Source organism: Myotis myotis, unplaced genomic scaffold (genome assembly GCF_014108235.1).
Source record: "Myotis myotis isolate mMyoMyo1 unplaced genomic scaffold, mMyoMyo1.p scaffold_m19_p_7, whole genome shotgun sequence".
Taxonomy (NCBI): domain Eukaryota; kingdom Metazoa; phylum Chordata; class Mammalia; order Chiroptera; family Vespertilionidae; genus Myotis; species Myotis myotis.
The window spans coordinates 34,388,627-34,413,117 of NW_023416379.1; the positions used below are offsets into that span (position 1 = coordinate 34,388,627).

At 39.4% G+C, this 24,491-nt stretch overlaps 1 protein-coding gene across 2 annotated transcripts in view; it reads left to right on the plus strand.

Annotated features, from left to right (window-relative positions):
• The first annotated feature begins 1,784 nt into the window (after window positions 1–1,784).
• HDAC2 (histone deacetylase 2) overlaps window positions 1,785–24,491 on the plus strand; it is a 28,793-nt gene continuing 6,086 nt past the window's right edge. The window contains exons 1-10 of one of the 2 annotated variants that reach the window (XM_036317129.1): window positions 1,786–2,073; window positions 11,830–11,942; window positions 13,238–13,355; window positions 14,154–14,228; window positions 15,158–15,296; window positions 17,946–18,087; window positions 20,657–20,749; window positions 20,829–20,937; window positions 23,906–24,046; window positions 24,285–24,393. In XM_036317129.1, coding sequence (XP_036173022.1) covers window positions 2,022–2,073; window positions 11,830–11,942; window positions 13,238–13,355; window positions 14,154–14,228; window positions 15,158–15,296; window positions 17,946–18,087; window positions 20,657–20,749; window positions 20,829–20,937; window positions 23,906–24,046; window positions 24,285–24,393 — 1,091 coding nt within the window. In that variant the 5' untranslated portion in view covers window positions 1,786–2,021. Of the gene's footprint in view, window positions 2,074–11,829; window positions 11,943–13,237; window positions 13,356–14,153; window positions 14,229–15,157; window positions 15,297–17,945; window positions 18,088–20,656; window positions 20,750–20,828; window positions 20,938–23,905; window positions 24,047–24,284; window positions 24,394–24,491 lie in introns of both variants that reach the window. The other variant, XM_036317130.1, reaches the window with a different exon arrangement.

The window sequence follows — 24,491 nt, forward strand, 5'->3', positions numbered from 1 at the left end:
AGCGTCGGCCTGCGGACTGAAGGGTCCCAGGTTCGATCCTGGTCAAGGGCATGCACCTTGGTTGTGGGCACATCCCCAGTAGGGGGTGTGCAGGAGGCAGCTGATCGATGTTTCTCTCTCATGATGTTTCTAACTCTCTATCCCTCTCCTTCCTTCCTGTAAAAAATCAATAAAATATATTTTTTTAAAAATACAGACTTGGAGGGAGGTGGGTAAAGGATTATCCTGGATTTACTTTTCCTAAATTTCTTGCGGGGGGTGCGGGGGGGGGGGTGCTCTTTTAAGTGTGACCACCTTAGGGATTTTGAAGTCAAATAGCAAAATAAATATTTTTAGTGACTCCAAATGCTTCCTGCTTCAACAAGGCTTTTTTTTTCTTTGTAATTGGCTGTAGGGGGGGTGGGGGGAATAGTATAATATGTATTTGGAGAAAATTGTGAATGATATACAGTGGGGCCTTGACTTACGAGTTTAATTTGTTCCGTGACAGAGCTCCTAACTCAAATTACTCGTATATCGAATCATAACGTGCACGAGTGAGACACGTGATGCTGGGCTGATGTTGTGGCGTTCACTGTGACGTTCGCTGCGCCAACTAGCGGTAGGGTATCTGAAGCTGGCTCATAACCCGAATTTTAGCTCGCAACTCAAAGGAAAAAATCGGCCGAGAGAAGGCTCATATCTCGAAAAACTCGTTAGTCGGGACACTCTTAAGTCAAGGCCCCACTGTAGTTGGAATAAGTGTGCTACACTCAAGACTGTCAGCCGCCCACCCCCCACCTACAAGGTGGTTGGCCTAACGCAGGTGCTTGACGAATGTTGACTTGAACACAGGTATGCACACCTTCCCTGAGCTTTGAACACCTTTCTCTTAGCTCTCGGCTCGGGTCTCCAGCGCCCCGGCAGCGGCAGCGGAGCAGTATACTACTGCAGGGCGTGTGGGTTTTGGAGAAAGACTGAATTCAAACCCCCGACCATCAACAGGTGCGAGGACCAGGTTCCTTCATCCCAATTTATAAAGAAGGGAAAGAAATCAAACGTCTCGGAGTTGTTGGAAGTCTCAAATGAGTTAACAGGCGTTCTACTATAACTAGGTATCAGGGAAACACATCACAAAAGCAAACGCTCAGCGTGCCTCGCGCAGAAAGGCGTCCACAGGCGCTCATTCAAACCCAGGCGGCGCACTCTACTCCTCACCGTCTGTGATGTCACTTACACGGGACCTCAGGACCTCGGAGCACGCACTGGTGAAAAGAGAAAGAAGTAAGAAGAAGAAAAAATGAATACACGAGGAAATCGAGGCGACCTGCCATAGAAGGGCCCCGGGCTGTAGCCTGGTGGGGAGGTGGGTGCCGGAAGGCGTGCCAAAGCCGTCCCACCCCAGCCGGCGGGCGGCACGTGGTCGGTTCCGGCGGGAGCTTCGCGACAGTGGGGGCGGGGACGCCGGGGACTGCGCGGAGGGGGCCTGGGCGGCCCCGGCTACAGTTGGGGAAAGCCCCCCGACTGCGCATGCTCAAGGTAGGCGCAACCACTGTGCGCAGATCTGAAGGGGAGGACAGCCACCCGCTCCATGCTCCTTTCATCTACTTGAAAAGCGAAAGCCTGCTCTTCTTTCCAATTCGAAGACTGTATTTGCCCCGTCCTTCTTCAAGTTGTTATTTATTAGACGGCCTCGTGCTTGAAGACTGAAGGGGCCTTTTTCTCTAGTCGTGCCCCTTCCTTCCCCGTGGAAGCCACAGTGGACGCCTCCCATCTCCCCTTCGCCTCCGGAGGTGGTTCGCCCCCTCCCCCTCCCCAGTGTCGCGAGTTGGCGCCGCGGCCTCCCCCGCTCCGCGCTCTCGGCCCCTCCGCCCGGCCGTACCGAGCCCTTCCGGCACCCTCTCCTCCCTCGGGCCCGGCCTCCCCCGCGAGACGGCCGCCCCCACTTAAGCCACAGCCCTTTTCTCTCCCCGCGGAGCCGGGGCGGCGGCGGCGGCGGCAGCAGCAGGAGGAGCCCGGAGGCGGCGGCGGCCGGGGAGCCCATGGCGTACAGTCAGGGAGGCGGCAAAAAGAAAGTCTGCTACTACTACGATGGTGAGAGGCCGGCAGGGCGGGCGGGCAGGGCCGGGGCGCGGGCTGGAGGCCGCCGTGGCGGGTGGGCACCGTGCGGAGGGGTGGGGAGGAGGAGGGGTCGGCGCGCGTCGCTTCTTAACCCGTTCCGGCCCCGATCCCGTTCGTGGGAGCCCCTTCGCCGTGAGCCGCTGCAGGGGCCTCTGCGACGGGATCCGGGGGGGGGCGCCCCGCTTTCCCGGGACCCTCTCCGGCAGCGCGGTCCGCGCCGGCCTCCCCGGCTTCGTGGTGGTGGCGGAGGGGACGGCCCTCCCTGGCATCGCTCCCGCCCGCCACTCGTGGGAGCGGAGGCTTGGGGGTGCCCTGCTCGGCTCTCCTGCACCCTCCCCCTACCCCCAGGTCCAGACGTCTACCCGGGCCCAGACTCCACACAAAGCCCGGCGGCCGCGGGAGCTCCGCCCCTCCGGTCCTCTCCACCCCCCACCCCGTCCCGGCTGGTTCCCTCCCAGTCCCCGGCGGGTCTGAGCTCCGGATCTCCGCCCCCGGGCTCACCCCGGACCCCCCGACCCGGCTCGGTGCTGCCAGGTGGCTGCTGAGGGCGGGGGGCACGCGCGCACCGGTGTTTCGCGTGGGCTCCATCCCCTCTCTTTTGTTTGCCGGTTCTTTGAGCGCCACTTTCTCTGTATTCAAATGGAGACGTCTCGCTTCCTCCATAAAAACGAGGGTTTTCGCGTGTGAGTCGGGTTAGCCTTCGCGGGAAATGGGGCGGTGGGAGGGAAAGGTGGAGCGGTTCCTGTTCGCGTCGCGGATCCGACTCGATGGGTCCCGGCTTGCCCCTCGGAGGGGTGGCTGCCACCCACTTCTTTGTTGCTCTTTGTTCGATCCGGAAATAGCACCCGGCTCTGGAGGTCCCGGGGAGCGCTGACATCTTGCTGGTGAGACTGTCTCGTGGTGGGAGTCCTGGTGTAGGGAAACTTTGGGGAGGTGCGCAAGTACCAAGGGATGGGGGGAGCTCGAGCTCCCTGTACATGCATTACAGCCGTCAGGTTTTAATTGCGGGGTCTCATCTCATTGACAGTTTGAGCTGTACTGTTAAGTCCTGCTTCTGAGCCAGCCTAAATTACACTAAGTGGTGGAGTAGTAACCTGTGTAACAGATTTCACAAAGACCTACCATGGTGAATGGTGTGGAGTAAGTTCCCCTCCAGAGTAGTAATTCTACAACTTAACAAAGAACCTGAAAGTCCTATCTGATTTGTCTGAAGCAGTACAAATTTTGGAAGCCGTTTCCTACATTTGGTGTATTATAAGTCACAACGTTTTGTAGAGGTGGAAAGACCTTAGAGGACTAGGTCAGAATAAATCTGACTAATTTGAGGATGGGCACACTGTATCTTTTCAGTGAGCAAGGATGAATCTTTTCATGCCTGTTTGTATAAAATAACCACCTGTGTCATTTGCGGAAAAATATCTAAAATCTTGTAGAAGAAATCTAAATAATCTGATATTTAATGTAACTAATACTAAATAGTACAGCCATGTTTTAAAAACATTTTTTGAGAATACTGTAATACAAGTTAGTTTGAAATTACGCCATCGTGGAGGAGTGGAGATGGGATTACATTTTCATTTTAACATCAACTATTAAAGTTTCTTAAAATTCGTTCTTTAAGAATTCATGCATATTTGGGGTCACTGGCAAAATCCTGGCCTTGCATTCCCTGATCATATTGGAAAGTAAATAACCATGTGTGTAAGTTAATTTTTAAAACGGTATTGTTTCTAAGATTTAGAGATTTGTTCTTGTCAGAGCTTAGGGTAAAGGAGAATGGTTTAAAAGGTATGGGGGAACTGGTGCTAAGGCTCTTTCTGCTGCTGTTAGTTGCTGTTGACAGTGATTCTTGTCACAAGGCTTGAACTGCAGAACCAGGAGGTACACTTACGTAGCGGTTTTATGAACAGCTGTAGGTTCCTAGACCCATTTATGTTGAGCCTCTGTTGAGGAAATGGGAGCAAGCACTGGTCCCAAGGGTGGGATGGAGGCTTGATAGGTGGAATGGAAGAGTGGAATAATTTAAATCTCATGGTTCTGACTTTATCTGTTCTTTATTGCAGAACTATTCAACTGCTTTACCTGGTGGCCAACAGCTGTATAATTGAATGTTTGGAAATTTCTGGTTAGCTTATCTGTTTTTGGCCATATGATTCTCTCTTGGTTCATTTTTACAATTTGTAGTCACTTACATTTGGAATATTCTTTGGGTTTTTGTGGGAGAAAGGCTAATACAGTATTTTGCAGAGATTATTAAATTGGATTGGTACCATGCTAATTATGAGCATGTGATAGTATGCTAAGCTTTGCACAATTCCAAAAGCTTTCATATAAAGGTACCAATAGTGGGTTTTTTTTTACTTTTTTTCTTTTTTGTAATTGTGAAGAAAGAGGATGCAAGTAATGCAGATTCTGTGACTAGAAGATATATGCAACATGGAATTGATTGGGAATGGGTAGTATCAATAGTAATAGGGCCTGAATAATCTGTTAGCCTGAATTAACTGGTTTTAATTTGTTGGTACAGAAAATGGAAGAAAGGTTTTTTAAAAAAGAGGGCGGTAGCAAGTTCTATAATCACAGGAATCCTACCTTTAGGCTTACTGGGACCATTAGGCACACTCTCGGTGACACAGACAGAATGTTTGTCTCGCAAGTGAAGGGGACTTCTAGAGACATGTATTTTTCTCTGTATACTTTATAGTGTGTCTTAAGTACTATACCCTTACATCATTGGAATGCTGGTTCCAAGTAAACTTCAAGGCATTGATGAATGAGCTATCCTTTAACCGTTGGGAAAAGTTAAGAGAAGTTCTTATTTCTCATAGCTCCAAAGTTTCCAAAAACATATTTCTAAAACTTGGCCATCTTGTTGTATATACTCCAAGATTATCAATAACCTGTAAAAAGATATAGATTCAGTCACTGAGTTTCCTTCTGGCTTTAAAATGATGTGATTTCTGTACTTAAATGTAATTAGCAAACCAAGCTGTGTTTAGACCATGATTACAGTATGTTTTTAATCCTTAATCTAGAAGTGTTAACTATTCTTTGTTTTGACTTAAACTTGATACCAATTACATTAAATGCCTGTTTTACTATGTATACAATATAATAGGGATGTGTATACAATTGACCTTTGAACTGTACAGGTCCTCTTATATACAGACCTTTTTCTTTTTTAATCCCCCATTGATTTTTCAGAGAGAGTAGAAAGGAGGGGGGCAAGGGAGAGAAACATTGATGTGAGAGAGAGACATAGAAACTGATTAACCGACAGGGCAATAAATACAGTCAGTACTCCATATCTGTGGATTCAACCAACCACTGATCAAAAACGGTATTTTCAGTCCATGGTTGGAAATTCATGGGTACAGAGAACTGACTATATGCATTGTTCTATGTCATCTTATTTTATTATTTTATGGTTTTTATTGATTTCAGAGAGGAATAGAAACAGCAATGATGGGAGAATCATTGATCTGCTGCCTCTTGCATGCCCCCTACTGGGTCTCGAGCCTGCTACTCTGGCATGTGGCCTGACCAGGAATTGAACTGTGACCTGGTTCATGGGTTGATGCTCAACCACTGAGCCACACCAGCCAGGCTCTATGTCATTTTATATAAGGACTTGAGTTTCTGGGATTTTGGTGTTCATTGGGCAGGGGGGCAGTTGAGGGGATCTTGTAACCAGTCTCCTGCAGATACCAAGGGAGTACTATAGCTAAGTTTAGGGGACATCAGAAGTTATAGGAGGATTCACCACTGCAAAAGCGAGGGGTTCCGTGTTCCTAACCCACCTACTCTCCCGTTGTTCAAGAGTCAACTGGATACATAATTTATATAATTGGTCTGTGCTCTGTTTATTTCCTCATCTGATAGGGTGTATTAAAATGTTTGGAGAGAAGTGATTCAGAGAAAAGCATTCAATACTATACAGAGATAGAATATAAAAATTAACCAAGATCATGCCTACTGATATACTCCTAGTTTACTGTAGCAGGTTACTGTATAAGAATTCCACTTGGCAGCCAACTATTGACAGGTTTTCTTAGACTTTTATTTATAACGATAGTGCCAAAGGATTTTGCTAGATATCCTTTAATACAACAGCTTGGTTTCTTAGCTCTAGTATAAATCTTTATTATCCATAAAATAGGTAATCATTTCTCTGGGAGTAAATCAGAATGTGCTGGGTGAATTACAGAAGTTCATACATACCAGTGGCCTTAATTACACATCATTATTTAACGATAGTAGAACATAACACTTAAAATAAGACTGAGATGTTCCTATGTTTGGGCCCTCTTCCCCCTGATATTCTTTACTATTCACTTCCTTCAAATTTCATCTTACCAGAGAGAGAGGTTTAACCCCAATATTGTTTTTCTCCCTGTCACTAGTACCGCCTAACTTGTCTTCCTTCATGGGTACTAGTAAAAGCTTCATGATATCAGAGTCTGTTTTGCTTATGCCTATACCTCCACCATCTAAATTTTTTAAAAGTAAAGGAGTTTTAAATTATTGATGAATAGATGTTTAATTCCTTATGTTTTTATATGGAGATCAGTACTAACATTCTAATTCTTCCTACCACAAGTTACAGACAGGTAGGATGAGGGGCATTTTGTCTGTTTTACGATGAAAGTAGATTGATATCCCTGTTCACCTCAGTCCACCCCTTATCCTTTTCCACATTGACTAGCTATTGTAGCAGGAGAAGTTAACAGCTGGTGCCTAAAGATTTTTCCCCCCTTGTTGACACAAGAGTGGGCCTATTTTCACTGCTACAAAAAGATTTCCTTTGCTACCAGAAAAAAAATTTTTAGTAATTATTTCTTTCCCTTTAACAAAACTTTAAATGCTTCTGTCAACAAATCCTTAAAGGAAACAGCTGGAATTGGGGAGGAGGGAGGTAGCAATCATAATAGTATTGAAACATGGATGAGACCAGATTTAAAAGTAGGTATAAGGATGTTTATACTGGTTATAAGTCTTATTTCTGTATTTTAATAGCAGTTGGCTTATACTTGTTTATGAAATCAGTTTTGGGTTCAGAAATACCAAGTGGGCTTAAAGTCTCTACCATGTACCAGGTAGACAAAAGATTATTTGAGTCTTAAGAAGGAAATAAAAGAGTATATGTTAGATGGTAAGAGAGGACACCTTTATAGGGTAATCAGACAAGGTAAGGCCTGAAGAAAAAGAATGGGCTAGCCGTAAAAGAGTTTTTTTCTACATAAGACATTGCAAACTGCCCTGGGCTGGTAGAAAGAACCTGGTGCACTTAACCAAAAAGAGGCCAAGAGGAAGACATAGGGGAACCATGGGGTGCCAGGCTAGATAGTAAAGGGCCACACCACACAAGACTTTGTTGTAAGAGATTCAGGAAGCCATTAAAGGTTTTTAAGAGAGAGAACTCTTGGAAGTGGAGAAAGGATGGTAAGGAGTGGTAGAATGTAAGACTGAAAGCAAGAATTAAATACATGTTGGTCTACATCTATAATAATAAAAGTGTAATATGTAAAACGACCTTTCAGATGAACTCACTATGGCACGCACTGGCGCCAGGCCAGCCAAGGTGGGTGCAATGCAATTGGTTGGGGGGCCTGGCCATTGCCCCACAGAGGGAGGCCCAGGCCACCCTCTGTGGGGTGATCGATGTGGGGGATGGCGCTCTGGGGACCCGGGGATGTGTGGCGGTGGACTTGGACAGCAGCACCCGGCCAAGGTGGGTGCAGGGGCGGGGGGGCGGGGGGGGGGGGTGACCAAGAGGCAGCCAGGGCCACAAGGTCCCTGGCAGCCGGGGCTCTGAGGCAGCTGGGGCACGAAGGCCTACCTTGCACGAATTTTGTGCATCGGGCCTCTAGTAAAATATAATGGTTGCAGCTGACAGACATGGACACTTACATTAAGGAAGGTTTGGGTGAGTAAAACCAGTAAAACTTGTTGATGGATTGGTAATGGTGTAGGAACTGGGCAGTGGTGGTACAGAATAAAGAATAACTTAAAAGTTTCTAGATTGAGCAATTAAGTGATTCATGCCTGAGAGAAGACGATTTAGGGCAGCACTCTTGTTCACTGATTTACCCAAGCACCCAGAATAATGCCTGGCACATGGTAGGCTCTTGATTTGTTAAGTGAATGAATGAACGAACGGGTGAAACCCTGATATTTGAATGTTGGTGGGTGACTGGCTATGGGTAGGGGTGAATCCAAGAAAGTGGTACTCTCAGTAAAAGTCAAGACTCAGTGATTCAAGGAAGAGTAGTGACCAGTGTGTTAAAGGTGCTAGTGGACTAAGTAGTTTGTGGAAAGCAAAAATAATACAGTAGCTTTTTTTTAAATCTTTTTCTTCAATCATTTTTTTAGTCAGCTTTTCTTTAGGGGTAAAGGTATCTTTTACACTCCTGAAATCCAAAATGATCTGAAAATGGGAGGGGGGACTCATTTGGAATCAAAAGCTTAACCTGAATTAATATTTATGATCTTTACTCCATTTATTGTGAATATTTACAAAATTTTTGCAGAAATATTAAAGTATGATTATAGAATGCTGTCCAGATTCCAGGACATCACAAATAATGGCAGATGTAACATTACATTTATAAAACCTGAAAAAAATCTGAAATACATGTAGTCCCAACGACTTGGATAAGAGACTATAGACCTTAATAACCACTTTCATACTGATAACTTCTGGAAGAGAGTGATTTCTAAAATTTTTCAGGTAACTAATTCTTTATGGTATTGTATCTTTTCAGATAACTAATTCTTTATGGCACAGTAACAAAATTTGTTGATTCAAGAAGCCACCTTGAGCTAATTTTTCTGGATAATTTACTTCATTGGTAGAGGGTGTGTGTGTATGTGTGTGTGTTTTAATATATTATTGATTTCAGAAAGGATGGGAGAGAGTGATAGAAACAATGATGAGAGAGAATCATTGTTTGGCTGCCCCTTGCACACACCCCCTATACTGAGGATTGACCCACAACCCAGGCATTTCCCCTCATCTGGAATTGAACCATGACCTCCTGGTTCATAGGTCAACACCAACCACTGAGACACAACAGCTGAGCTGGTAAAGTGTTTTTGATTATTTTGATGAAAATCAGGATGACATTTAAAATGCCCAGATTAGTTCTAGTTGGTTTGGCTCAGTGGATGAAGCATTGGTCCATGGACTGAAGGATCCTAGGTTCTAGTCCAGTCAAGGGCACGTGCCTTGGTTCCAGGCTCTGTTGATCCCAGGCCATGGTCAGTGCACTCATGTGGGAGGCAACCAATAGATGTTTCTCTGTCTCTTCTCCTCCCCACCACCCACTCTGTCTAAAAATTAATGGGAAAAATATCCTTGGGTAAGGATTAATTTAAAAAACATATTAAATACAATAAGTAAATAAAATGCCCAAATTACGTTACTGACCATTTAAATAAGCTGAATGAAAAGCCATCTTTACTAATAAAAGGGTAATATGTCCATCCAGACAAAGCCACAGCAGCTGCGAAGCCGCAGGCTCAGGCAGCTGTGAGCCCCAGTGGCTGCAAGTGGCAACGGCAGCCAGGTGATGGGGGCGGCGCCTTCCCCTGATCAGCCCGGTCGCCTCCCGCTTGCTAGCTTTGTGACTTAGCAATATTACCTGGTTTGTCTGCATCTTACCCTTCTTCATTGTTATAAAATAGGAACGGTAATAATAATTACTACATCATAGAGTTGAGAATATTAACAGATAGTACGTGTGAAGTGTGTAGACTACTGCCTCCTAGTAAGCACTCAATAAATGCTAATTACTGCCCTGGCCGGTGTGGCTTGGTTGGTTGGAACCTTATCCCTTGCACCAAAGGGTTGTGGGCTTGATCCCCAGGCAGGGCACTAGGGGGAAGGCAACCAAATGTTTCTCACTCTCCCCCTTCCCCACTCTCTAAAATCAATAAGCTTGTCCCCAGTGAGGATTGAAAAATAAATTATTTCATTAATTAAATGCTAATTACTGCTGTCACCATTATTTTATAAAAAAAATGCTTGCTGAGAAATAGCAACAGTACTTACTATACCTTCTATACAGATTATTGGGGTCTTTACCATTATTAGATTATTGGTGGCTTTTCATTGGATTTTCAGTATGTCCATAATCAGAGTATTTGATCTTAAGATACAGTAGTGTTAGAAACATTTCACATTAGTAATTCTTCCACAGAGGCAGGTGGAAGTTATGTGGAGACTAGAGTTTCTTTATTCTTCTCTTGTGATCATCATTGGTGGCGATGGTAACTTAGAAATACCTTCCTTGCATTAACTTGTAAATATGATGCTTTATAACTCTGTTGGGCTTTTCATATCTAAGATTGATTGAGATCAGGCTGATTTCAAGGTACTATATATATTGCCACCTTGTAGGACAAGAGCTTTCCTTGGAAGGTAGATTGTGATAAATGCAAAGGCATTTCACATCCACATTGCCCTGCTTTGCTAGTTGTCTATATTGTCTTAGTTTTGTTGTTAGCACCTGCATTGAGAAAGGTGGCTTTCCTTATGACGGTGTATATATGAATTGTTTTCAGAAGAGAGCTTATTTAGAAACCGAAGGGTTAAGTAAATTAGAGGTGTGATAGCAACAAAATCAATGGACTGTTATCAAAGTTATGAGAGAAATAAGTTTTTTTGAGTTCTCAGTTTCCACTAAACAAACAAAAAGGTGTGTGTTTAGGCGGGATTTTGAAAGATTTTTTTGATCCTGAAGGTGAATAAATGACATTATTTATTCTTAATTTTTATTATGTAAACCCATGTTGAAATGAATGACTTGAAGCCATTAAAATCAGCCTGCCTCTCCTAACAAAATTTTGGAGTTGCTTTATTTAAAACTAGAATTACTACTAAAAGTAATTTTTCATAAAGGCTATTATAAAAAATGCCCATTTCAGCTCTGGCAGGGTAGCTCAGTTGGTTAGAGCATTGGTCCAATACACCAAGATTGTGAGTTCAGTCCCTGGTCAGGGCATATAAAAGAATCAACCGATGCATGCACGAATAACTGAAGAACAAATCAATGTGTCTTTCTCTCTCTCTCTCTCTCTCTCTCTCTCTCTCTCTCTCTTTCTCTCTCTCTCTAAAAAGTAAAAATTAAAAATGCCCGTTACATTAGAAAAATAGTATATATATGAAGCTTCCTTAAAACTTTATTACAGAAACACTAGAGCTTTACCTGAAAGTATCGATTGCATTGAAATTTTATAGATGGATATGTGGTTTAGTTGTTTATTTTAAAATAAATCTATGTATAAGTTTATAAGGAATTTCAGAAATACCAGTAAATCATCCAAGAAATAATACATATTTGCTGGAAATGCTTAAAATCATACCAGAGAATTTACCTTAAGCATTTGAATTTAAAAACGGATACTAAAAGCAGGTATCACTTTAAGGAACAGAAATTATGTTTGTAAGTGAGTAAAGCGCATTTCATTTGGGCTAATACTAAATGAGAAATTTTATTAAACTGTAAATCAGAAAAGTTTGCTTGCTTTAATCTATAAATATTGTATTAATGGAGTTGTCAGCATATTAAAAGTGTGCATAATAGTATCCTGGTTTTCTCAGAGTTTGAAAGTTGCAACATCTAATATTATTTAGGAATTTAAGTAAATCTTGTTTAGGAGGTAAATACCTTCTTAATGGTGAACGTACTATTGTTTGTATTGATCATTTTGTCTCTTCTGTTTTAGGTGATATTGGAAACTATTACTATGGACAAGGCCATCCTATGAAACCTCATAGAATCCGCATGACCCATAACTTGCTGCTAAATTATGGCTTATATAGAAAAATGGAAATATATGTGAGTATACCTTTTGGTAAATACTCAGCACTGATTTTTTTTTAACTATTATTCTCCTTGGTGGAGGACATTTAGCAGATGAAAAGGTCTAGAAGAAAATGGAAACTTTTCATTTTGTTTTATTTAGAGTGTGGGACCTATAGTCTCTTTTTTCTTTCTTCCATCAACATTTTTTTAAAAATATATTTTTTATTTCAGAGAGAGGAAGGGAGGAGAGAGATAGAAACATCAATGATGAGAGAGAATCATTGATAGGCTGCCTCCTGCACACCATGCCCCTCTACTGGGGATCCAGCCTGCAACCCGTGCATGTGTCCTTGACCAGAATCAAACCCGGGACCCTTTCGTCTGCTGGCTGATGCTCTATCCACTAAGCCAAACCAGATAGGGCCCATCAACATTTTTAAAAACAGTTTCCCCTACTCCAGGTTTTTGCATTTATGGAGAACAACTCCATTCAGCATACTACATATTTTTGCTAAATAATTGTTGATCTGTCTATGCTGGTGAAGAGTTGATTTGAGACTGTTAGAAAATAAATTTGTAATTACAGAGGAAATTAATCCTACAAATATGTATTGGTGTATGAACACTGTTGGTGGACAAGCAGAGTACAAAATAACATAAGCTACAACAACTGCCTTAAATGTTTTTATAGATAAAGATGGGAATGTATATAAACAGATACAAGACACAACAGTTCTTATCTATTTGGGGAAGCAGTTAACAATATTAGGGAATATGTGTGTGTTATTTTCTTTGGATATAGACATTTAGAGAAAAGGAGAAGTTGGATGAGACTTTCAATCAGAAAGCCTTGTGGAAGAATTATGTCATAAATGAAATAGTTCTTCCGAATAAGGATGTTTTGATTAGGAAAAGGAAGAGAGATTGTCAACAAAAACTTAAAATGGAGAATGAGTCTCTTTCTCGGACTTCATTGATAAAATCAGTGGATACAGAGCAGGTTTATGATGGAAATAGGGAAGGAGTGTTTATGAGCATGGATTTGATTTCTAAGGGTTGACCCATTTCCATTAAAATAAAAGTAGTGATTAAGTCTTAGTTTGTGTTAGACCTGTCTAATGCTTTTAAAGGAGCATGAATTAGCTTTGGAATGGATTATTTTCCTAAAACCTGCATGTACAAATTTAGATTTGCTTTGGAATTTAATTTGTTCTGGAAGATATAATTCTTTTGAGATGACTGTTAGGTGAAATTGTATACTTTGTGTTTGATAACTCTGATATAACCAGTTGTAATTACACAATTCTAACATTTATTTTACTTCACAGAGGCCCCATAAAGCCACTGCTGAAGAAATGACAAAATACCACAGTGATGAATACATCAAATTTCTACGTTCAATAAGACCAGATAACATGTCTGAGTATAGTAAGCAGATGCAGAGATGTACGTTTCTTGTTAAAAGTTTATATTAGTATTGATTAGTTAAAATTGAGTATTTTTAGAAGCTTATAATTATACTAGAGGCCCAGTGCACGAAAATCGTGCAAGGGAGGAGGGTTTGTTCCTCAGCCCGGCCTGTGCCCTCTCACAGTCTGGGACCCATTTCTTCTTACTGCCCTCCTGCAGCAGAGGCAGGAGAGCCTCCCGCCACTGCCGCTGCGCTCACCAGCCGTGAGCCTGGCTTCTGGCTGAGCGGCTCTCCTCCTGTGGGAGCACACTGACCACCAGGGGGGCAGCTCCTGTGTTGAGCGTCTGCCCCCTGGTGGTCAGTGCGCGTTATAGCACCGGTTCTGTTCAGTCAATTTGCATATTAGGGTTTTTTTATATAGGATTTTTCCTGATATAAAATACTATTTTAGTTATTTACTAGAGGCCTGGTGCATGAAATTCATGCACTCGGGGGTGGGGGGGCTCAGCCCAGCCTGCACCCTCTCTCAGTCCAGGAGTCCAACTGCGGGAGTTTGGCTCCAGGGCGTGTCCGGCCCATCTCGCCCAGTCCCATCCCACCAGTCACCTTCTAATTAATTTCCTTTTACTGTACACAAATCCGTGCACAGGGTCACTAGTATTGGATAAAATGATAAATTATATGTTTAAATTACAAAGTTTGCATCACTACTATGGTATGTATATGTTTTATGGTTGCATCAAATAAAATATTTGTAGGAAATGGTTTTTGTAAGAAAGGGCTTTTAGTAATTCACAGAATGGGTTGAAATTAATGAGATCCATCTTTCACAGTTAATGTTGGAGAAGATTGTCCAGTGTTTGATGGACTCTTTGAGTTTTGTCAGCTCTCAACTGGTGGCTCAGTTGGTAAGTGTCCTCATTTAGTCAGACTTAAAGTTGATTTAAACATGGTATGTGTCTTTTAGGTTATTTGTTTAAATCAAAAACCTTCCATGTTTTATGATCGTAATGACTCCAGCTTTTTATTTTATTTTTTATTTTCTTACTGCCATTTCATTTTCAATTGCAGACTTCTCTTTCCTTCCTCTCTTCAAGCTACCATTGTGTTACTCCAACTACCACTGTTACCACCACTTTCCATATATGCTCTTATTTAATCAGATCAAAGCTGTAGGAAAAAAATTTATTTACCTAAGGAGAAATTGCTAACGTAGAACACTGAACAATGACTCTTGCCTTTTATGATTTTACTAGAGGCCCGGTGCACAAAAATTTGTGCACTTGCGGCGGGGGGGGGGGGGGGGGGTGTCCCCTCAGCCCGGCCTGTGTCCTCTCACAGTCTGGGACACCTCGGGGGATGTCCACCTGCTGGCTTAGGCCCTCTCTCCGGGTGATCGGGCCTAAGCTGGCAGTCAGACATCCCTCTGGCAGCCCAGGAGCCCTCGGGGGATGTCCACTTGCCAGCAGGGAGCAGACCTAAGCTGCAGTGGGATATCCTTAGCACTACTGAGGAGGTGGGAGAGGCTCCCGCAACCACCGCTGTGCTGACAGCCATCAGCCTGGCTTGTGGCTGAGCAGAGCTCCCCCTGTGGGAGCGCACTGACAACCAGGGGGCAGCTCCTGCATTGAGCGTCTGCCCCCTGGTGGTCAGTGTGTGTCATAGTGACCAGTCATTCCCAGTCGTTCTGCTGTTAGGTCAATTTGCATCTTATCCTTTTATTATATAGGATACTCTTGGCTTACCCGTGGCATACTCTTTCTTATAGGGTTTTTGTATAGTTTTTCTAATTTTAAATTTTAAACATTTAAAATTTTTATCCTGACTTGTTTCTTAGCTGGAGCTGTGAAGTTAAACCGACAACAAACTGATATGGCTGTTAATTGGGCTGGAGGATTACATCATGCTAAGAAATCAGAAGCATCAGGATTCTGTTATGTTAATGATATTGTGCTTGCCATCCTTGAATTACTAAAGTAAGTTCATTTGTGTTGGTATTTTTCCTATAAAAAATATTTTAATTAAAATGATAAAAATCTGTCGTTTTTTTTAAAACAACATCAAAAGTAATAATCACATGAATTTGGTTAATGGTGAATCTTCAAGGGATTTATTATGGACCATTTTAGAAATAATAGAAATTTGTCCAACCCTTCAATTTTTAAGAATAAGAAATGCATATAAGTGTCTAAAACTCCCGATTATTACCCCTTTAAAAATTATTAGAAGTTGTTTGGCAATTTTGATTTGAGTTATAGTTTCAACCAATGAAAAATGACATTGACCCTGGAAGTTTATGTTTTAACATTTTATAAGTTTTAACTTTTGATGGCAAATATTTGAAATCTGTGTTAAAGAAAATTTGGTTACCTATTGAATTAAATGTAGATAACTTCATAGCTATTGTAGAATGGGGCTGTTATCTAAAAATGGGTATTATTATTCTTAAGTTGCTGAAGGAGTTAGTGTTAAAGTTATCCTTGACTACACCTTGAGAGAGATATCTATAAAGGTATATGTGAATTTGGAGTTAGAAAATTAGATTTTTTTTTTTTAACCACCATTCATTGTAACATGTCTTAGCAGATTCCACTTAAAATTGTAGTGAATTAGTGTTTTCTTACCTTTGAATGTGTTACCTGTAGTTATTCCATGCATACTATTTTATAGAGGCTGATTTTTTTCAGTCACTTAAAGTTTGGTATTGACTCGCCAAATAAATAACTGGGCAGTGTCAGTTGACTAATCAAGGGCCCAGGAAACCACTTGAAATCCTTGCTTTGTTTTTTATTTTTTTATTTAGTATGTTTTTATTGATTCAGAAAGGAAGGGAGAGGGAGAGAGAGAAATATCAGTGATGAAAGAGAATAATTGATTGGCTGCCTCCTGCATGCCCCCCAGTGGGGATCGAGTCCGAAACCTGGGCATGTGCCCTGACTAGGAATCAAATCATGACCTCCTGGTTCATAGGCCGATCACGCTGGCCAGGCGGTAAAACCATTTTAAAAACTATTTTTATCTGAAAGGTGGTACAGAAAGAGGCCATTGGCCAAATTTAGGCTGTGGCCCATAGATTTCCAAACTTTTCTTTTTTTTTTTAATTTATCTTACCATAGCCAGTTTTGCTCAGTGGATAGAGCATCAGCCTGTGGACTGAAGGGTCCCGGGTTCAATTCTGGTCAAGGGCACATGCCCAGGTTGTGGGCTCAATCCCCGTAGGGGGTGTGCAGGAGGCAGCCAATCAATGATTCTCTTTCATCATTGATGTTTCTCTCTCTCTCCCCCTCTCCCTTCTTCTCTGAAATCAATAAAAATATATTTTTTAAAAAATTTATTTCTGAAAGTATTATAGACTAGAGGCCTGGTGCACAAATTTGTGCACGGGTGGGTTCCCTCGACCTAGCTGGTGATCGAGGCCTACTGGGGCACTGGCTGGCCAGGGGGAGGGACCCCAGGAGGTGGGCCGGCTGGCAGGAGGAAGGTACCGCGGGAGGCTGGTCAGGGTGGGGGGATAGAGGGTCAGAGAGGTTGGTCGGCTGGGGGGAGTAGCCACGGAGGGTTGGCTGTGGGAGTGCACTGACCACCAGGGGGCAGCTCCTGCATTTAGCGCCTGCCCCCTGGTGGCCAGTGCTCGTCATAGCGACTGGTCATTCTGGTCATTCGGTCTTAATGGTCACTTGCTTTTATATATATAGATGTTCCCCTCTTTATTCCCTATTGACCCCCTCCTGCCCCTGCCCCAGGCCTTCCAAAACCCTATTATAAGATTGAATATTTACTAGAGAGATGCTTTAAAGTAACAATCTTAAATATGGTATAGACCAGTGATAGCGAACCTATGACATGCGTGTCAGAGGTGACACGCGAACTCATTTTTTTGGTTGATTTTTCTTTGTTAAATGGCATTTAAATATATAAAATAAATATCAAAAATATACATCTTTGTTTTACTATGGTTGCAAATATCAAAAAAATTCTATATGTGACATGCACCAGAGTTAAGTTAGGGTTTTTCAAAATGCTGACATGCTGAGCTCAAAAGGTTCGCCATCATTGGTATAAACAGTCCTCAGGTTACGTCGCACTCAACATACATCAGTTTGTGGTTATGTCGCCATCTCCCATTTATTTATTAAAAAAAAAAATTCTGTCATTTCGATGTATGTACATATGTGCTTTATGTTTTTTATTATTTATTTACCACAAGTAAAGGTCAGGAATTGTTATCTTTCTTTTACATTTTTTTACTGTTTCACTTCATTACTGCTGTGTATGTGCTCCATGTGAGTGATGTAGGTGCTTATGTAGGTGGGTTCTGACTAACGGCGAAAATTGTGTTATGTTGAACCATAGGAACAGATCTCCAACGTAACCTGAGGACCTACTGTATATTCTGTCGTTGTTAATAAAAAGAAATGTGTATTTACTATGTTTTTTAAGCTCATAGAATAGGACAGATTTCACAGCAAGTACAATTTCTCACTTATATTGGACTAAAGGAAATAAAGTAAGAAAGGGGATTAAGCCTTCTGGCATTTAAGAGCTCAAAAATAGGCTTTCTAAATCCATGGTGGTTCTTCCCATCTTAAAACCTTTAAATAACTTAGTTACGGCTTTCTTTGCAGGTATCACCAGAGAGTCTTATATATTGATATTGATATCCATCACGGTGATGGTGTTGAAGAAGCTTTTTATACAACAGATCGTGTAATGACTGTATCATTCCATAAATACGGGGAATACTTTCCTGGAACAGGAGACTTAAGGGTATGACTGAATTCTGCCTGGATAAATATGAGAGGCTAGTAATCCTGTACCTGAACTAATATTTTCCTGAGACACTAATTTGAATCTTATATGCAGAGTTGAGTCATTTTATATGCTATAACATCTAGAATTTAGTTTAACTTACTATAAGTAAAAATTTAATAAGACCTTACAGGACTTTCCTTTGCTCAACTATTTTCTTTGGTTGAATAGCTATTTTTGAACATAAGCAAAGCATGAAGCACTTTTCTTGAGGTTTAATTTGAATATTCAAAACCTACTTATTGGTAGTATACTTTGGTATTGATTGCTAGAATAAAGTAATTGACTAAGTTTTTTAGGTTCTTGTACTATTCTCCTTTTATGATTGGTCTTGACTTAATCTATTTTTCTTAAGCTTCTGGCGTTTGTCAGAAGAGAAAATACCATAGCTTATCCCGCCTATTACATTAAGTTAACTATTTCTATTATATATCTATTATCTTCTTTCATTTGGCACTCTTATATTTCATGAATGTAAAAAGCAATGATCAAATTCTGTTTCTATAAACTTCTTGAAATTTTTTGCTTCATTAGAGTTCACACATGCCTGTTGAAGTTTAATTAAGAAATGTAAACAACTTTTTCATTCAGTCTGGATTATAGGGGAGATATCTTTTAGTGTAGCATTCAACATTAATTCTAAACTATTAAAGTTATTTTTCAAATCGATATATCATTAGCCAACCAAAAGATTAATGTGGCCTTAAAGTATTCAAATGTGTGGCTTTTCACTATTTGACTACAAGTTGATGCTCTTTCAGTAATAGTTGTGATGGTGAAACCTTTTTTTTTTAACTTAAGAGTAGGTGGGAAGTCAATATATTTCATTTTAAATTATGTGGTTTTTAAAATTGCAAATTTATATTTTCAGTTACATGCCAGTTAGCTACTTCTATGCCTTTCCCCACTTGGTCTGATTTTATAGACCCAATGGTTATCAAAGTATGAGCCTTTAAACTGGTAAAATTAGCATCCGCTGGGAACTTGTTAGAAGCACATCTCCTCGGGTCTCGGGGTTATTCTGCACATTAACATTTGAGAACCACTGCTCTAAACCATTAGAATTCATTTGTCTGCAGTCATTGCATCCCAGTAGAAATTAAAGCCTTCTCAGCGTTAAGCTTAAGGAAGGATAGTGGTTTTATAATGTAATCCTAATTAATCTCAGAAATGGCAAATGGAGGTCTCTGTTTTCTTTTTGTCAGTATTCTTATGATTGAAGCTGTTGGAGAATGCATGTTTTAAAAATATTTAAGAGTGACTTTGAACATCTCTTCCTCACTAAGATTTTATACCCATTACATGAAAAGCCTTCATAATTTTTTCCTTTTGGATATGAGGAATTTTGTAAGGAAACTAAAGTCAATCATTACATTATATGTGTAGTTGTATTTGGATTTTTGTGAAACTTCAGTGTGTCTTTGGATGTTATTTTAATGAACATTCCCTTCTCTACCTGACAGTTCCTTGTAAATCAGAAAAGGCTACTCTGAGCTTAGATCATTGTTAAAACCCTGGTTGCATTTATTAGATTAGTAGTGTCTAGATAGAAGAATAAAACAAAGGTGTGTTAAAGGAGCAGTGGTGAAAGAAATGAAAAGGATACAGCTTGGTCCAACAGAGGCAGCAGCTCTGAGTTGCCTACCTAGAGTGATAACTTCTAATCAACTTGTACTTATTGTCAGAGTATATTCCAACTGTGTTTTTAGTGCAGGATCTTTCCATGAGAGATAAGGGAAGAACTTGTACAGGTGTTAACCCTAAAGATTCATATTTATTGAGACATAATTTAAAATACATAAGAATCAGTCATTTCCAATCCTTTGGTGTTGTTAAAGCACTATTTTGTAGAAATGTCCCCTAGCCCATCTCTTCTAGGAATATGTCCATATATACCTGTATATATCCATATACATATACAAGTATGTATATATGTATAGTGTGTCTATAGCTGGAATCTAGACATCAACCTCTCTCCTTTGCTTCTTTTGGGAGGTATTAAGTGCCTAGAGTGGTACTTATTGAACAAGTAGAAAGAATTTTTTTTCAAACCCAATTAAAGTAGAGATTTTGATGCTTTAGTCTGAAGCTATTAAAATGTCAATAAAGTCTGCCAGATTGTGAGCCATAAGAAGGATTCTGTATTACGTAGACAGGGTCCTTTGGCTCAGAGTATATCTTCTGTAGTTTTACTCATAAAAATTTCTTACATACTCTGTTTATGATAAGTTTTTTGGAATAATGTAATATGTGACTTAATATTGCCTTTTAACTGCTTATGTTAAATTTCCCAAAATCATTACCAATTTGTTGGAATTGGTTCTTTTCAGCTTTGTTAGCAGTCTATTATTGTTAAAATATGCCCTTATTCTGTTCTGTACTATTTCCTTTCTCAACCACATGATGAATACAGAATTGTTTTTTGTTACCTGTTCTTTTAATCTCCTAAAATATTTTAATTTAAAAAAATCTGTCAAACTTTTTATTATGAAGTATTTTCTAACATCTGTTTAACTCTCTATTTTAGGATATTGGTGCAGGAAAAGGCAAATACTATGCTGTCAATTTTCCAATGAGAGATGGTATAGATGATGAATCTTATGGGCAAATATTTAAGCCTGTAGGTATTACTATTTTCAAACTCAAAATGAATTTGAAAATCTTTTTAGAAATATTAACATTTGTTATTTTGTACATAGATCATCTCAAAAGTGATGGAGATGTATCAGCCTAGTGCTGTGGTGCTACAGTGTGGTGCAGACTCGCTATCTGGTGATAGACTTGGTTGCTTCAATCTGACAGTCAAAGGTAAGCAATTTAAAGGGTGATAGTTTCAGAAAATTATGTATGTGTTTGTTTGAAATTGATTTTTCTAACTACAATTACTCTTATTTCAGTAAGGTCTTATTTAGGTCTTTTTCATTTTGGCAAGTTTATGTATACAGTCATACATGAATAGTTTTATAGAGCTTGTTGCAATCTCAACCAGGGCAGCTATTTTCATTGTTTTTGGTTGATTCTTTTGGTGTGTGTATCTTTCTCTAAAAAACATGCAAACTTTCCTACTTTTAGTTTTTTATTTTAGCCTTGTGTATTTTTTATTTTGAAAGGAGGGATTCAGTTCCTTTTCACACTTTATCCCTAATATGCACACACCCTTCTAATAGCTTCATTTTTACCATACAACTCTGGTATTTATAACAAACTTTGGTATGGTAGTCACTGTTTTACAGCATCATCAATAACATTAAAGTACATTTCAGCTTATCAATTTTTTTTATTGCAAAACTTGCTTTTTCCAGTTTTTCATTGCCTTAATTTTCTCTTTACATATTACTAAATGGCCAGTGTCTAAGTAGCTTCATATATTCAGATGCATCAAGTATTCTATCATTTCCTATCAGTTTAACCTTCTTGGAGAACAGCCTTCTGATCTGGGGTCCTATTTGGATGAGTCTCCTCTCTAGACCTGGTCTGGTGGAAAGTAAGCTGTTCTTTGCTTCTCTGTTGAATTGGCTCCCCTGATTGCTATTTCCTCTTAATTTTGTCTCTCATTTTGGTGGAGCACATTTTCAAGTGGCTGCCTGAGAAAAGTCATGTGGGAGATAAGGAGATTATGTTGATTTCAAGACTTCTATTTGACCAGGTGTTAAATCAACATATGATAGAGGTCTAGAACAAACTAAAGAAAAATGACCATTATGGAATGGACTTCTAAGGAATAAAAATAAATCTGAAATTTTATTTAATGTATTATGTATGGATCAGTAGTAATTCATCATAGATGTTGGACATAATTTTGGAGTTGTTTTCCTTGTGAATTTTAAGATAACAAGTTGATGTTTTGCTTTGAATTCTCTCATAGATTTGAAGAATTCTCAAATAGACTTTTTCCAGAATAACTATTGGCCTAATTGGAATTAAATAAGTGCAGATATTAAAGGCTCCTTTGTTTAATGTCACGCTTGTTACTGTACCAGGCAACATTAGAATTATGGTATAATCTATTCTACATTTTTAGGTTGAACTATATGAAATTAATTGCCGCTTTTCTTAGTAGGTTAACAATGGCCAAATAGCAAGTTTCATATTGTAACTTCATATGTGTTGATAACGATCTATTGCCTCAAGACGCATATGATTTCCCAAAAATGATCTACCTAATGCACTCTTAAGATATATATTTACTGTCAATTTTTTGTCTTAACTCTTTGAAAGTTCTCAATGCTTTCATTCTTAAAAGCAATAGCTTTCATAATTATAAACTGCAGCATTTTACTCTTATAATAATAATAAATCTATATATTTTAATTGACTGATAGCATTTTAGTTATATAAAGCATATATTTATAATCCCAAATCTTAAACTTGATTGTAATTTTCTCTGCTGCCATCCTCTATTCAGATTTCTCAGGCCTGCTAAAGTCAGTTACCTCTTGTTCATTTCTTTCCTTCCTTTACAGTGTTAATGTCTGTTTTGTCTCAGTCTTTCTTTTTGTGGAATTTAGCCTTTTTAGAAAATCCTTTTATAATCCTTTTTTGTCAGGTTTGAGATATAAGTAAAGTAAATTTCTTTGTCTAGCCAGCTATCTTTACTTGGAAGTCTGTAAGTAAACTTTCTGTTTTCTTATAAAACACCCAAACAGTCTATCTATATATATAAAAGCCAACCTCCCACGGCCCCTCCCCCCAGCCGGCCAACCTCCTGCGGCCCTCATTGGGACTGGGCAAGATGCCCCAATTGGCCCCAATCACCAGCCAGGCTGAGGGACCCCACCCATGCATGAATTCGTGCACTGGGCCTCTAGTCTAATATAAGAAAGCTATGTTTTTCTAGTAGCAATAATAAAAAATGAGTTATGAATCATGTAGTACAACTATTGAAAAATACTTAATGAGAATGTTCACAATATACAGTAACAAGATCACTAAACTTTAAAAAATTGAGAGGGAATTGAAAGGGAATATATTTTTTAAATTACCTTTGGATGATGGAGTTTTATGTAGTTTTTTCTTTGTACTTTTTCTATTTTTTTTTTTTTTTCAAATTCTTTAACAGGCATGGCTTCTATAAATAAAAGATTTTTTTTCTTTTTTAAAATATTGACTTATGTGTCTGAGTGATGATATTCTAAGAAGTTACTGGTAACTTGTTATTGACTTAAATTATAACATTTATCCAAAGGAAATATTTTGGTTTTATATTATGTTTACTTTGTATCGGAGTTTCTACACATAGAAAATTATTGAACTTGTTTTTAATAGTAATAGGTATTAATTTTATAATCTTCAATAAGTTAAGAAAATTATAATACTGCTACCTAAAGATAACCTACAGTTAAACTTAGTTGGATAGCCTTTCATTGTGCATAATGTTTCATTGTTACTTGATTTCTTTTCCCTTGTGTAACTACACATGAATAAAACATCTTCATATCACATAACATCTTCCTGTTTAATAAAAATGTGTTGTATTTATACTTTGATCTTAATATAGTTGTATATTTGACTTTTCTATCAGGGACACTTGCTAAACTAGCCAGTTATGTCTTACTGTGCTTTGTATATTATTGTAAAAGGTGTTTTTATAAAAAACAGTTTTGTTTTCTTTATTGTTTTTATTTTAAAAATTTAAGATGAGAAATTTCTTGAAATTTTTACATATTTGTTTTTGAAATGCCATTTTGGTTTTTTAAAATCTTGTTATATTTTTTAATTTTTATTTTTCAAACTCTAACAATGCAGACTTATTGTTGCCCAAATCTCTTTGTCTTAGGTCATGCTAAATGTGTAGAAGTTGTAAAAACTTTCAATTTACCATTACTGATGCTTGGGGGAGGTGGATACACAATTCGTAACGTTGCTCGCTGTTGGACATATGAGACTGCAGTTGCCCTTGATTGTGAGATTCCTAATGGTAAGTATTTTTATTATATTTTTATTGGATGAACTGTCAATATACAGAAATAGATGGGTAGGTGATTAGATTCCAAAACCATGTAAATAGAAGAGCAGTAAGTTAATGAATTCACTTTGCATTCACGTTTAAATATTTTCTTTGGAAATATTTCTCAAGTTGAATCTGGAATTTTGTGTATGGATTTGTGTGAAAACTAAGCTTTTAATACGTAATTTTATTTTATTGTTTTTAATAGAATTGCCATATAATGATTATTTTGAGTATTTTGGACCAGACTTCAAACTGCATATTAGTCCTTCAAATATGACAAACCAGAACACTCCAGAATATATGGAAAAGATAAAGTAAGACATCAGTGAATTGTTTTGATAAACATTTGATATAACTTTAGGAATCTTTAGAAGGCCAAGTGCAGTAGGTCATTTTATCTTTCTACATAAGA